Here is a 14,582-nt window from a genome sequence, read left to right on the forward strand (position 1 = left end):
CATGTCCTCGACTGTTCACAGTAACAAACAAATCAAGATTTATACTGACAATATGGATGTACAACGGGTATTTCTTGAATATCATCTTTTATGTTCATTTATATTATTTCTGGCTTGGTTTGTGAATCTTGGTGTTAGGAATTTTAATTCCACTGGAATCCGTTGGAATTAAAGTGCTTGCCAAATTAAGCAACAATGCGTCTCAACAGAGCCATGACCCACATCATAAAGAAACCGTTGCCAAAAAGGAGAGTAAAGCTCATGCCTAATGGGAAATGTGTCACACAAAACAGCCCAACCATCTTTATGGAGAATTACTCCTAACAGTAAATGAGCCAAATTGATTTTCTTTTGTGGAAAATACCTGTGAAAGACAAATTAAGGGAGAAAAAGGCCAACACTCTTTCCAAGAGATAAAGAAAGACAATGAGAAAGGCAAATTTGATTATTAGGTATATAAAATGTTTTTTACTACACCTTGATGCTGATTGGTCAATCGTTGTATTTGATCAACATTAGGACTACGCAACTAAAACCGCTTTACACAATTTGCCAAACATACACTACTTTCTGCCTCGTGCACCTTACTCGTGAAATAATATATAGATATAGTTAAGATGAGCAGACTCACCCTTGTCTGTAGAAGATATTATGGGCCTGTTGCTCAATAAACATGTCCCCGGGAGATGATCCCTGATTGGGAGATGGCATTGTGGCCTTTCTGCCTGCGACGGGTGAGCCGGGAACCCCCATGACCACCGGTTCCCTCCCTGGAACTTTGGCGGATCCGGACACATCCATATATGCTGCAGATGCATCAGGTGCTACCCCACCACCTCTGTGCAATTTATCTCTCTCTAGTGCCCTTCTTTGATTCTCTAGATTCATCAACCTTTCACATTCAGAGAGAGAGTCTTTACGCTCCCGGCTATACTCTGGATCTGTACGGATATGTGTGCTCATCTTATCTTCAAGAGCCCAAGGTGTGTTAGCATAATGCTCTGCACCCTCTCCTTCTGGCTTCACTCTGCGTTGACGGTCTGCCACGTTGGGCTCTCTGGAATTTCTGGAGTAGCAAGTGGAGTAGTCTGTGTCGGTCTCCTGATCCAGAGAGATACCGTAGCGCTCAGCTAGCTGGCGGCGACGTTCCGCTTTATAGCGGGCGATCCGTTCAGCTTTAGAGTCCGCTTCTGCCACATGAGTGGAGTCAGTGGTAAAGGCAGACTCTGAGAGGTCAACGTTGGTCCTGCATTGAACCTCTGTGTTGAACGTTTTTGAGTAGTTGGGGTCATTTTTGCCATAGTGTTGAAGGGAAACTGCAATGAGAGTAAGAAAAAAACTAAAAATAAGAATTGTATTATTGTTTCAATTTTTATTAGGAATGTCAACCAATTATAACTGACCTGTACAGGGGTCGCAGGTGTCTGCCGCACGGGTATATCTTGGAGTGTCCTCCTCTAGTAGCCGATTGGTCACCAGACCGGCACAACTTGGGAGATTTTGAAGAACTTCACTATCAATACCCTCCAGACGCCTTGATATTCGCTCTTTTCTAGAAACAAGAGCGATGCAGGGAAATATAAAACAGGATATTATAAATAAAATAAATGTTAACACACGAGCAGACAAATTTCTTTCAGACTGATCTCATAGTATTGCATTTTATTTTTTCATACCTGTTCATGTCCCAACTCTGACTCGTGCTTACACCCTCAAAACGTTTTCTTAATTCGGAGACTTGAAAAAAAAAGACAGACAAAAGAGCTTGGGTTGTATCAATTATTTAACAATAAAATTCATGCATTCCTAATGTACTCGCACTGAAAGTATTAATGAGGGGATTTTAGCGGCATCTAGCGGTGAGGTGGCGTATTGCAACCAACGGTTCCCTCAACCCCTCCCTTTCGATGCACTACAGTGGCTGCACAGAACTAAGATGATGACGCGTTTTCGCTTCTTTGCCGAAGGACATAACGTAATTACGAAACACGCTCTGTAGAACAGTTTGTCCGTTTAGGGCTACTGTCGAAACAACATTGCCAATTTCATTAAAGGGGACCCACGGTGCATGTAGATTGAAATAGTGCATTCTAAGGTGATAAAAACATAACGCTGCATTATGAAAGGTCTTAATACACCTCTGAAGACATAGTATATTTATATTATATTGCATTTCGGTCAATAGATCCTTCAAAATATTACACACTGGACCTTAAAAGGTAGACAAAGTCTTAAAGGGGTCATATGGCACGAACACGTGTTTTCTGTGTCTTTGGTGTGTTATAACTTGCCCATACATACTGTATATTAGACACTTAAAATTGCTCAAATTTAATTGTCGGAACAAAAGATGAATTTTATCTAAAAGCGTATGTTTACGCAAGTAAGCTGGGCGTACCTTGTTCAATACAATTGCTTTGGAACCTGATGTTCCAAATATGGTAAGAGGCATTACATTTACGTCACACGCTTGCAGTATTCGACCAATCACTATGCACTGGTTAACTGGCCAATCATAGCACACCTTGCTTTTCAGAGAGTTGAGCTTTGTAAAAAATCCATGCGTTTCAGAGAGGCGGTGCAAAGAGGAGAAACTAACAAGCACGGTATGTGGAAAGTACACTGTTCTTTAACCTGAAATCGTGTATACACATTGCATAACATCTAAAACAAAAATAGTATTTGTGTAGTATTATACGTAATAGTACTAGCCTTGTCATATGAATTCTTTAAATGTACTGCACCAGTAAAGCCAAATAAAACATTTTATTTTATAAGACTCATCAAGCTATTGAAACAATTTGTAAGCATTATCCAAAAAGACTATGAGCCTGACAAATAGCGGCAAAAATTCTCTCAAGTTTCTAAAAAGGATCATCCTAATTCCCATAATTATTTTTGGTAACTGTGTCAGTGTACAGACACATTAGCAATGCTCTTACATACACACAATTCCTATTACCGTGTGAGTGACAGAAGCCCCAGCACGCTCTTTGAAACTAAAGATTCTTACACTAAGCCCTCAACATATGACATGAGCAAGGAGCACAACACACTGTGTTTCCACAAGTTACTCAATCACAGGCAACAACACATCCTTAGCAATTTTACTTGTTTCTCACCAGTAACCGAGGAAAACTGAAACACCCAAACATGTCCTTCACCAAGGAGACCAGTGAAGTGAACTAATCTATACATGTGACATACTGTGTTTTAATGTTTTATGAACCTTAACCCTCTGGGAATCAAAGCAAGTACTTCAGTCAAAGGAGTTCTTAGCAGGCTTTCTCTTCATGCGGTAAACAAGACAATTATTAAACACAATCCCCAAATAGTTAGCCATCTGACCAATCTTTGACAATTAAGCTGAAGTATATCATAAATAATAAACCATACAGGTGTTGTTATAAAAATCACTCTTCAAATCTTGTTACTAACAACAGCAAAGTAAATCTGACATTTAACAGAATCTAACAAACCAGGATTACACAACAAGAGCCTCATGCCAGTAAAGTGAAAAAGCACCAAGTAAACTACACCTAAAGTGGTTCAAGCCAATATAACCACAGTACAGAAAACAGAAAACCTACCAACAAATTCCCAGAGCAAATATATTATTTGGATCTTACCAGAAGCAGCTCTGAACCATGTTCACTTATTTTCTGAACTTGGTTAGACACTTTCCCTTCATCCAACTGTCCTATTTTGGGGGGCAATAAAGCAAAACTACTTGCCCAACAACAGGTGGCCATCAGTAGCCCAACCCCCAGGACCCCATGCATTCAAGAACCATCAAAACAATGTGAGTGAGACAACAAACACTCTTGGACAGCAGTATGTGGCTTTGCATACAGGAATGATAGGCAGAATTATATACCTTCCATTTAGAAGCCCAACATAATGATGTCAATTCAATACATTAATAGCAACAATAAGCAAGGGTCAACCCTTAGTGTGGTGCTAAAGAATTAACATGATTGCTATTGTCATAGTTCGCTCAAAAAAGAAAATTCAGTCATAATTAACTCACCCTTTTGTCATTTTAAACCTGTATGACTTTTTCCGTAGAACTCAAAAGAAGATATTTTAAAGAAAGTTGGTAACCGAACAGCACTGGCCCCCATTCACTTCTATTGTATGGACAGAAAAACCAATGCAGTTGAATGGGGTTCAGCCAACACAATATTTTAAATATCTTCTTTTGTGTTCTGCGGAAGAAAGAGTCATACAAGTCTGAAAAGACAAAGCTAAGTAAATGATGACAGAATTTTTTGGGGTTGAATAACAGTTTCACTTTAAAGTGACCATTTAGTGTCCTCCCTAGGATTCATCCACAATCTTCGCATTAAGTTACTTAACCAAACTCTAATTCCACTCAATGAGAAATCTGCAGATGTCTATTAATCCGTTAAGTAGTTAATTAATTAAATTACAATACAGTTACAAAACAGTTTGAAGTACACACAGGAAATGTTGCACACACATTGCACTTACCTTTGGGTGTTTTTGTCAGTAGACTGACATCTAATTCGTTGTTGCTGGTGGTTCCACCGGTCTTTTCCTCAAACGAGAACTCTTTGTGGAAGCTGGAAAAATATAACCAGCCTTTAATGTGTTAATATTCTACACTTTGCGAATAATGTTGATTCTACAATAGAAACAAAAAACGCTTTCTTTCCTCTGCAGAGTACAAAAGAAGATCAGTTGACCCATTCACTTGCATTGGTTTAACATCCAATAGAAGTGAATGGGTTTGAGACAAGAGAGTGAGTAAATTGGTGTTCTTTTACACTGTATCCATTCATCAATAAAATAATTCAGATCTTGGCAAGGATATAGCAAAATTAAAAATGTGAGAAGCACTTTTGAATGCTATTTTTCATGACCGGGCAAAACATTAATTGTAAGCATAATGACGTCAATTAATATTTTCACAATATTGTCACTGCGTAGCATAGAATCCAAAACAAGAGATAAAGCAATATTGGTGTCAAAATATCATGTTTATCTAAAAGTGAAAGCACATTCCAGTTCCCTGGTGAATAAACAAAAATAAAAAGTGTGACTATCTGGAGGTAAGGCGAATCATCTACTATAATTTAATGTATCGACCGCTATGTGCTCAGATTCAATTTGTTTTAGAGATAGTTTGAAAAACATTCAATATTAGAGAAGCTAGCTGTAATTATGTATTTTTATTTATCTTCAAGGTTTTTCTTATTAAATATATATATTTAAACAAATTCATCATTAGATCATAAAATAAGGATCCTACCTATGAGCTCTCCTCTGTAATTTGGTGTTGCCAACTTTAGTGGCTGTTTCTCCCGTGGAACCTGCGTACACAAAGACAACATAGCCTTCAGATTACTAATGCTCCTACTGGTGACAGAACGAATCAGCAACATATTTTTGAAATGCCGTAAACAGTCCATCTCAACATCGAAACACAGGTACATCTGAATGTACAAAGCTGTCTGTGCTGTTTCAAGGGTTTTGTTAGTCAAAGTGACCACCATGTAATGGACAAGTCTGGCTATCTCTTATCTTCATCACTGTGCAGACACACATGGTTACACTGAGAGACAGACTCCATCAGAATATCAACATTAACAAGAATATGGATGAATGGATAAGCAAGCAAGCGAGAACAAAAACACAGAAGAAAGAAAAAAGATCAAATGAAAGTTTCTTTGTGTTTGTTTAAACACAGGTGTTGCCGATTTAACTTCAATGATGCGAGAAATTTAAATGAGACGTCGAATACTGGTGTTGTAATCCTGTATGGAATCAATTCTCTGAATAAGCACATGGAGATTTGACATCGGAGCCTCACAGTGGGATCGGAGGAGACCATGTGTTTTCACTTCAGCCATAGATCAGCAGCTTTACCACACCTACACCCGCACAAACACACTTTTTCTAACTTTTATAACATTCAAATCTGTTCATCTAGAGCAGGGATGGTTGTTCCAATGTCATTACTGTCCTCTCTTTTCACCAAAACAATCTGAGAAGAGAGAGTGAATGAGCCAATTGACAGTGCGTGTTTTGTTACTGGGAGAGTTTTCACAGCTGGAATGAGTATCTGGTAAAAACATTCCTCACTGCCTAAAAATCACATGGCCAGAGGACGAGGCGACATCAGCCGGCGGGAGACTGAAAGTTTTGGAAAGAATAAGAAAAAGAATAAGACCCACACACAAACCAGGTTTGACAGAATTTCGCCACTTTGCCCCCCCAAAAAACCTTGAAAAACGTTTTTTAGCTTATCCTAGCATTGACCTTTAATAAAATTGTGAATTTACAAAAACAATCACATCTGACCACACTTCAGAACAAGTGTAACATATAAAAACTATGCATCTATGGGAATTCAATTTAGACTAAACCGCAAAACAAACCATTTTGTGATTTAGCATCATCAGAGTAATTAACCTTTTCCTCAAAATAGAAAAAAAATCTTTGCATTTTATGAACCAGCTTCTTTAGGGGATCTTACCCTAAGCTGCTTTTAAAACCCCATTGAAAAAGTTCAACCAATTCTGTGCTCTTATTGGCTGCTTTTTCATTCAAAGTCCTTAATTTGTTTAAATTAGAATTATAGTTTTTGACATTGATATCCTGTAAAAAATCTGACAGCTGGGGGGACAGAAACATTCCATAAAACATTTTTCTTTTTAGTTTGACAGTTTTTGAAAATATTTCAAAATTAAACTATAAAAAATCCCATAAAAACATACATTTTCTGGCAGCTGGGGCGCCAGAAATATAGCGTAAAATATAAATGTTTTCAATAAAATTACATGTTTTTCCTGTGTTTGCAGTCTTCTTCTGTTATGTGACAGTATGAAAAATCTGTAAATATTTACGATTATATTTTCGCATGCAAAACAGGAAAGCATTTAAGCATGCACCTCAAATCGAAAGAATTTCAAGATCTTAAGAAACATTTCAGACAAGTGACCCAACCCTTTGACTGGTAGTGTACCAAAGGTATACTTCAATCACATTCCCAGCAGTAAATAAACCCTACACAGAAAAGTTAAATGGCATGTTTCCTAAATAACAACACAGAGCCATTACGCAAACACAGTAAGTAATGCAGATAAACTAGATCGATCACTTAAATTAACATGTGGTGGAATAAGCTCTATCATTATGTGCATGGTCTTGTTTACGGCACCTGCTAACAGACATGCATATAGAGTCACGACACCAATGTGATGCTAGTTGGCCCTGTGCCCTTTAATGCATAGATGTTAATAGGATGCAGTCAAGCGTGACATTTACAGCAGGTCAAAGGGCAAGTATGTTATTCCAGAGTTATAACGCTCCGACATACCTGTCAGATCTACAACAAACAACACATTAAAGCTAATCGGACAGCACTAATGTTTGTACATGTTAACATACAGTTAAACTGCATCACACACCTGTTTTCCACCACTTAACACAGATGAGATAAACATGCATGACTGTAGGGTTCAGTCATAGATATCATCCATTAGTTAGAGCTCTTAAAGCTGCGAGAACAGTCAAGGCAAGCTATGGCTTGTCAAGCTATAGGATGAGATCACAAAACTAAACTGATTTGCTTTGTAGAGGTTTTGTGGCTTTAAATGCTTGTCATTTGTTTTGCTTGTGAATGCAAGGTATATTAAGCAATAAAGAACAAGCTGAATGGCACTCAAGAAAAATGCTCAAAAAGCAATCCAAGCAAGAGCAGTTTATTGGTAAGTTTACACTTAAAGGAAAATGACTTGTTACTAAATGCAGGTAAGAACAGGGCCAAATAGGCCAGCATGTGTTGGTCCTGGCTAATAAAGGATTAGTCTTCAAGAGTAATAGGATTAGCCACATTGAACACATGAAGTGTGCCATCATTCATGCATACCTACGCTATCACTCAGTTTATGTTGTCCCTGCAGCTCAAGTGGAAGGAGGTGGTGCTAGCAATGCCAAAGTTAAAGGTTTGAGTCCGCGGGAACAAATAAAACAATACATTTCTTTTTGGATGCAATATTAGCATTGCACTTTTTGAAAAGCGTCAGCAAAATAATTAAATGTAAATTAAATTTATAGGGTCAGAATGTCAATGTTTAAAAAAATATATTATGACACTCAATACTGCAGTGGAAAGCTATAGCGTACTCATGCACAGACTATGAGAGATCTCAGACAGAGTCTTAGACAGATGGTGTCCACAGTCTAGGAAAGGGCAAATTAGGTGACCGTAAACCCCATTCATACCGTACATTTACTCATTAACCCATTTAACCTCCTTTTTACATGGTTATTATAGACTTTAGTACTACTCTGAAACAAGCATTTGAATGAAAATAGTAAATTACAATGAATCTATATGCAACAAAGTATGCCTAGAAGCGCTCTGACGGACTAACACATACACACACCTGCTATAAATGCGCAAACATGCCATAAAACACAACTAAACACAGGATAAATGAAAAAGCATGTTCTGTGGCGCAAGTGCACAGACCAAAACAAAGCCATTAAAAGGCTATACACCAGAAGAACTGCACGTCTGGCATAACTCTCTTAAACTGAATAACATTCATAACTGAAACACATAATCCCTCATTCCTTTACTCTCCTCTTTCTGCTGTATCTGAGTCAGCGACTGTTCGTCCTGATTAGTTTTGTCCCTGGAGGCACGATCACTATTCCAACTCCCGTTCCATTTACTCACCTTGACACAACTTGACATGGTTGAGATAGTTGGAGATCCAAGGGTTCCGGTACATGTTGACAAAATAATTGGCAGATAACAGAAAGTTGTGACAAAAAGGAGAAGGAGATTGTGATGTAAAGGAGTAGAGAGAAGAAGGGAGAGCGAAAGAGGGAGCCAAGGGAGGGCACTGCAGAAAGACAGCAATGCTTGAACTGCAAGGTGATGCAGTTAGCTGCAGCGGTCCTGGGACAGCCAGAGAAGGGAGGTGGAGAGAGAGGGAGGCAGAAGCAGCAGTAGGAGCGCAGTGTGAAGAGAGAGAGAGAGAGAAAGAGAGAGAGAAGACTGCCCGACCACTGCTCAATGCTAGCAGGGAAACTCCAATGCTAAAGCTGCAAGGACACTAATCTGATTAAAGTCAAAATACTGAGGCACGAGAGAGATAAAGAAAAACAGAGACACACGGACAAAAGGACATAAAGTTGAAAAGTAGAGGTTGTGTGCACTAGCAGCTGCATAGAAGTATGCAGGCTCACTGCTGCGTGCGTGTTCAGAGCAGCTGAAAGGGTGAGAAAGTAAGAGAAGATGAGTGCGACAAAGAAACAAGAAATTCCACTCATCTCTGAGCAATGACATACAGTGGAAAAGAAAGCGGACTGCCATGGGGAACAATTGCCAAGATATTGTTGCGCTATTGATTTAAAAAAATTGACTTTTATATTAGACAAATCCTTAGATTTATGAATTTATTAGATGTCTTCACCTGCTTTTCCCTTTCTGCGTGCCCAAAATCCACAGATGATATATTTGAACTATCCTGGCCCATGTTAAAAAACCCGGAAAAAACAAGACTCCAACATTTACCACCTTGATTTTCTGTGCAAGATTAGTAATGTGTTTGAAAGAAAGACTTGGCACACCTGTTACCATCAGGGTTCAAATGGAATATACATTGTATAAAAAATGTATATCCCCACAACCAGCCTAATTCCAAATTTTTCATTTAATAGTAACACATCTGAGGCAGAGAGTTGCTGGGCTCAGACTATAAAGATAAGATAATTGTGAGAGGAGACAGAGAATAATCATGATGAAATAGTGGATTTAAAATATTAGAGAAATAAAGTTCATGTGCCATTCTAAAATTGCCAAAACATACTAATTATATTACATATATATCAAAAGAATCTTTGGTTACACTTTCCTTGAAGCATGTATGTATATTGCATAATAAAGAGTTATTAAAGGGTAAAACGCATTATAATTCTTCATAATGTGTGTTGTAAAGAATTATAACCAATTTAAATTGTGTAGTGTAACAATGAATTGCAAAGTGTTATAATGTATAAACTGTAATAATAATTATTTACAAGACATTACAAAGCTTTAAAATTACTTTTATAATGCATTATACATACATGCTTCAAGGAAAGGGTTAACAAATCTTTAAAATGTGTGATAACCTTAGAAGTCTGATTTACTTTAAAAAACATGGTAAAAAGTGAACCCCTCAGAAACAGTTATGTGGAGTTTGGCCAAATATAACAGGTCAATATAAAAAAAAACTTTTACTTTAATAGAGCGTTCCCACCAAACGCGAATTGCGTTATAAAAATTGCGGTATATGTGCAAAGTTGGACGCTTGAACATTTTGAGTTACTCGAATTCGAAAAAAGTCAGCATAAATTTAGATTTCTCAACTCGTGCCGCGTCATTCGCGACGCCTCATTCGCACGAATCGCACCGCAGGATGTCCTATCGTGTTTTTGCATTGACTTGACATGCAAATCACTCGCACTTAAACGTTCATTCGCGTTTGGTGGCACCAAACAGGACTTTCTTCCTACCTTTCGGTGCAAGAAACTATCAAAAAAGTGGTCATCAACTAAATAAAATGAATGTAAAGTCACAAAGGCAGTATGAGCAGAACAAGTGAACTAGGGAATCTAACTACACAGTAGTATTCAGAAAACCAGGCCATTCAGGCACTGATGTACATTTGGAACGGCATTTGACCTGCACTATTTCTGGCCTTTTATCCTGAGTGCATGTTTCCACTACAATACTTATCATTGCCATGCACACAAACACCCTTTAGTATGACCAGTATACCAAAGACAAAATGAATAATGTGTCCGTGTGTTTCTCAAGTAGTCTGAGAAATCAGCTGCTGTTGTTCTGGACACAATTACAGAGCTTTAGCACGACCCAGAGAATCTGATAAAGCTCAAGGTCTGACCCCATCACACATCACAATCAGAAAAATCACAGGCATTCCAGAGACTGAGCTAATATCTAAAATAACCCGTCTCACCATCAGGATCCAACAGATGATAAAGAGTTGACATCACAGCATGATGAGGGCATCTACTCTGTCCTTTCATTACACATACTGTAATCTTCTAATTTCCTGGTTTCTCATATGACAAATAGCACAAAAATGACATCATACCCCGATCCAAAGCAAACCATCTAATAAGACGCCTTCATAAAAACATGTACATGTGCTTTGTATTTAAAGGTTGATCTGTTGGGCTTGGTTTCACTCCCTCTGCACGCTACAGTAGTAAATAAAGTGGTAAGTGGTGACAATAAACTCAAACAAACAGAAATAAAGAGAAATTATGAGGCACATTAAGTCAAAGACCATGCCGTGTGTCAAGGCTACAAACTAAGCTTAAATCCAGCTTATGTAAATGTTAGTATAAGAACTTATTCTATTAATTTAAACTATAGAGACTTGAATTATTTGTTTTGAAAACATGGTTGGTGCGGTTATGCATATACTATTTGAGCCAATAGACGATCCCATCATCCATCGCTGATGGCTGATAGACATGTTGAGCTGGCATCGTGATTTTGTCACGTGACTTTGGCTGTGCATTGTAAACAAATATGAACAAGGCTAAGAGGCATAAAACCTCACACTGTAAAGACTAGACTAGCCTGACTTAATAACTGTGTAGCTCGCGCTGTAGAAAGAGGATGTGCAGTTTACGTTTTGTAAAGCAGACGCGCCTGACTTTTTAACTCAGACATCAGAACAAGATACAATGAAGCCTCACTTTATAACGGCAAAGCTCACACTGTACAGATACCTGAATTGATAACTGCCCAGCTCGCGCTGTATAGAGATGTGTCTCTGCACAGCTCGTGCCAGATGCTTCTCGCTTTAAAACACCGCAGTGGCAGAGCAAAGTCATCGTCCATCACAATGTTTCACTGTACCCATCGATCCGATCCTAATTTGGTAAACATCGCCCATCCCTATATACTCACTCTAAAAAAATAAGCCATGACTTGATGCATTTTAGTTTAAGAATCTCTTACATAGTAATGTCAATGACCTGCAGATAAAACTAAATTTAGGGTCTCTTTGGGATTTAGTACAGTAAATTATGACCTTAGTTTCGATAGAAAAAAAAAATCTGTTCTCCGATATATAAAAAAGATATAGGAAATTATTGTATTTGTCGCCAAAATTTTGTGCAAAACTAACCCAGAGCTGTCCTCTCTAGAAAAAGGTAACAAACTATATTTCAATTGGAATATTGTCGACTTTTTTTGACAAAGGTTAGGAAATCAACTTTCAGAAGGGTTCAAGTCAGACAACTTTGAAAGGAACTTTAAGCTATTCAGATCTTGTGGTTTTCTAAATGATCTGCTACTGAAATATAGCCATGTCTTAAATTATATCAACTATCCAGGTTAAAGTCAGTTCGTTCTGTTTATGCAGCTTAAAATGTTGCTTTACATTGAACTGTAAATATGCATCTAAAAAAACTAAGTTAAACTGAATAAAGTCTATATAGTACAGTGCACTATTAAGTTTACAATACGAAATACTGACATATATATTAGATATTTTTTTGAAGATGTTGAAAAATAAAGCTTGTTCAACCTTTTTTGTTTTTGCCTCATAAACTTGTGAAACTTCTTTTTCTTTGCTCTACGTTTCTTGAAAAAGAGCACCTGCACATGATTTTTAAACCTTTACCTTTTTATTGCAGTATTGGATGAACCACATGGCACTTGTCAGTACAAATCTAATAATTTGAAAAGAAGTGTGAATCATTGTGAATGTTTAACCCACCCTCAGAATTAAGTACTATTAAACCTCAATCTCTAAGCATGTATGACACAGCGGAGAAGAACTGATGTAAGCCTTCTGCTCCATTTAACCGGTATGACTTTTACACTGCTTGAAACATGACACAAGCAAATCAAAGTCCTGAAATTGTGAGGTGACTAATAAACGTTCATGGAGTCTGGTTTCAGACCTTCATTGGTCACCCGATCAAGGTCATTATTAAGCAGCGGTACAAGGTCAGTAAACAATCGACTCATTTCACATCACCTTTAACTAAAATTATCACACATACACCTCTATCCTAATATGGGAATGTGTATTCTGAGTGGCTAAAGTCTTAGTCACTGTAGCTTTGTTTCCCTTGCGTGGATGGCTGGGCTGTTTCAATGATGTGGCTGCACCTTTATGTTAAAAGCCAAGGGGAGGTTTTTGTGTGTGTGCTTGGTGCATATCCCTCACTTTGTTTCTAGTAGTGACAAGTACGAACCAATGGCAAGCTGGCTTCTAAATGAAAAAAAAAAACAGTTTAACCAAGGCTTTTGGAACAAATCTACAGGAGTACAAACAGGTTTACTTATGTATAATGTATAGACCACATCGCAAGATGTAAACACTGGTCCAGAAGCCACTGTTCTGTTGGATGCATTTTGTTCAAACATTTGTGTAGTGTTCCTGTGGCTCAGTGGTTGGAGCATGGCACTCGGCATGTCAAGGTCATGGGTTCGATCCCAGGGGATTGCACATAGTCAGAAACAAAAATGTATAATACAATGCAAGTCTCTTTGGATATAAGCATCTGCCAAATCCATAGTAAATGTTACTAAAACAGGAAGTTCTTCTGGATCAGCGATGCTTATGTTTCCCGAAGTGGTCTTTACTAAATGCATGACACATACACCAGAGATTTAGTATAATAATAACGGATACCAATAAACAAAATATTTCATGGAAGATGTACAGATTCTTGTTCATTCCACTGCCTCTCAAATCAAATAGACACTGACATTAACGTTTGTGCTTGCTATAAGGCAATTGGTCAGTTATTAAGGACATTTGGTCTTTCAGAAATAAATACAAACTTAAATCAAATTCCACTGTAAATATCACTGCCAGCTGTTAAAGTTAGTACTCTGCCAAAAAAAGAAAATTCTGTCGTTTGACAATCCTAGGACATCCGAGCATCTTCAGAACACATATTAAGATGGTTTCTATGAGGACAGGGAACTTTCCAAGCAGTTTTGATCACAACTAAATCGCTACCCTGTTTAAAACGATTACAATTTATTGTGCACACCTAGTTTCTGGAGTTCTGACTGTGATGTTTCTTAATTGTTAGTCAAGGTACACATTTGTCAAATGGTCATCTTTGCTCCATCTAGCTCCTTTTGTCCTGTGTGAACATCTTCCATAAAATCTTTTGAAACGCTGAGCCAAGCGCTTCATTGGTGCATGGAAAGTCTGGCTGTATTTTGCAAGTTGTTATACATTGACAGTAAGCGCACAGAAAATGCTCCGTTTATCATCCTTAAGCCATATAATAGGTCATTGTTAGCCAGTTAGGCTTAGCTAAAGCTCAAGTGAGTATATTTAGCATAGGGCTAGTTAATTTACAGCTAACACATAAGCCTGTCATACCATTAAGGACTACAGACACAAATACTCCACCAATGGAAACTGATATTGCGATGTGGAAATAGAGTTAAAGGCTGCTAAGATAGTTCCAGAGCTTAAAAGCTTATCCAGCTGTAAGAAAAGTTGTTTCACGCTATAGTCATATCTGACTATGTATGGGTAAACGAT

At 37.9% G+C, this 14,582-nt stretch overlaps 1 protein-coding gene across 17 annotated transcripts in view; it reads right to left on the minus strand.

Moving 5' to 3' along the window:
• The window catches only part of svila (supervillin a), a 61,908-nt gene that overhangs the window by 33,083 nt on the left and 14,243 nt on the right, over nucleotides 1-14,582 (minus strand). For 14 of the 17 annotated variants that reach the window (XR_008909366.1, XM_056770823.1, XM_056770816.1 and 11 more), the window contains exons 2-6: nucleotides 5,276-5,336; nucleotides 4,495-4,586; nucleotides 1,677-1,737; nucleotides 1,404-1,552; nucleotides 632-1,316 (exon numbers count right to left, since the gene is read on the minus strand). Coding sequence is in view for 16 of the 17 variants with exons in the window: in XM_056770816.1 (XP_056626794.1) it covers nucleotides 632-1,316; nucleotides 1,404-1,552; nucleotides 1,677-1,737; nucleotides 4,495-4,586; nucleotides 5,276-5,336 (1,048 nt within the window). In the remaining variant the exon portion in view is untranslated. Of the gene's footprint in view, nucleotides 1-631; nucleotides 1,317-1,403; nucleotides 1,553-1,676; nucleotides 1,738-4,494; nucleotides 4,587-5,275; nucleotides 5,337-8,713; nucleotides 8,876-14,582 lie in introns of those variants that run through there. The other 3 variants (XM_056770829.1, XM_056770827.1, XM_056770813.1) reach the window with 1 other exon arrangement.

Source organism: Triplophysa dalaica, chromosome 17 (genome assembly GCF_015846415.1).
Source record: "Triplophysa dalaica isolate WHDGS20190420 chromosome 17, ASM1584641v1, whole genome shotgun sequence".
Lineage (NCBI taxonomy): Eukaryota > Metazoa > Chordata > Actinopteri > Cypriniformes > Nemacheilidae > Triplophysa > Triplophysa dalaica.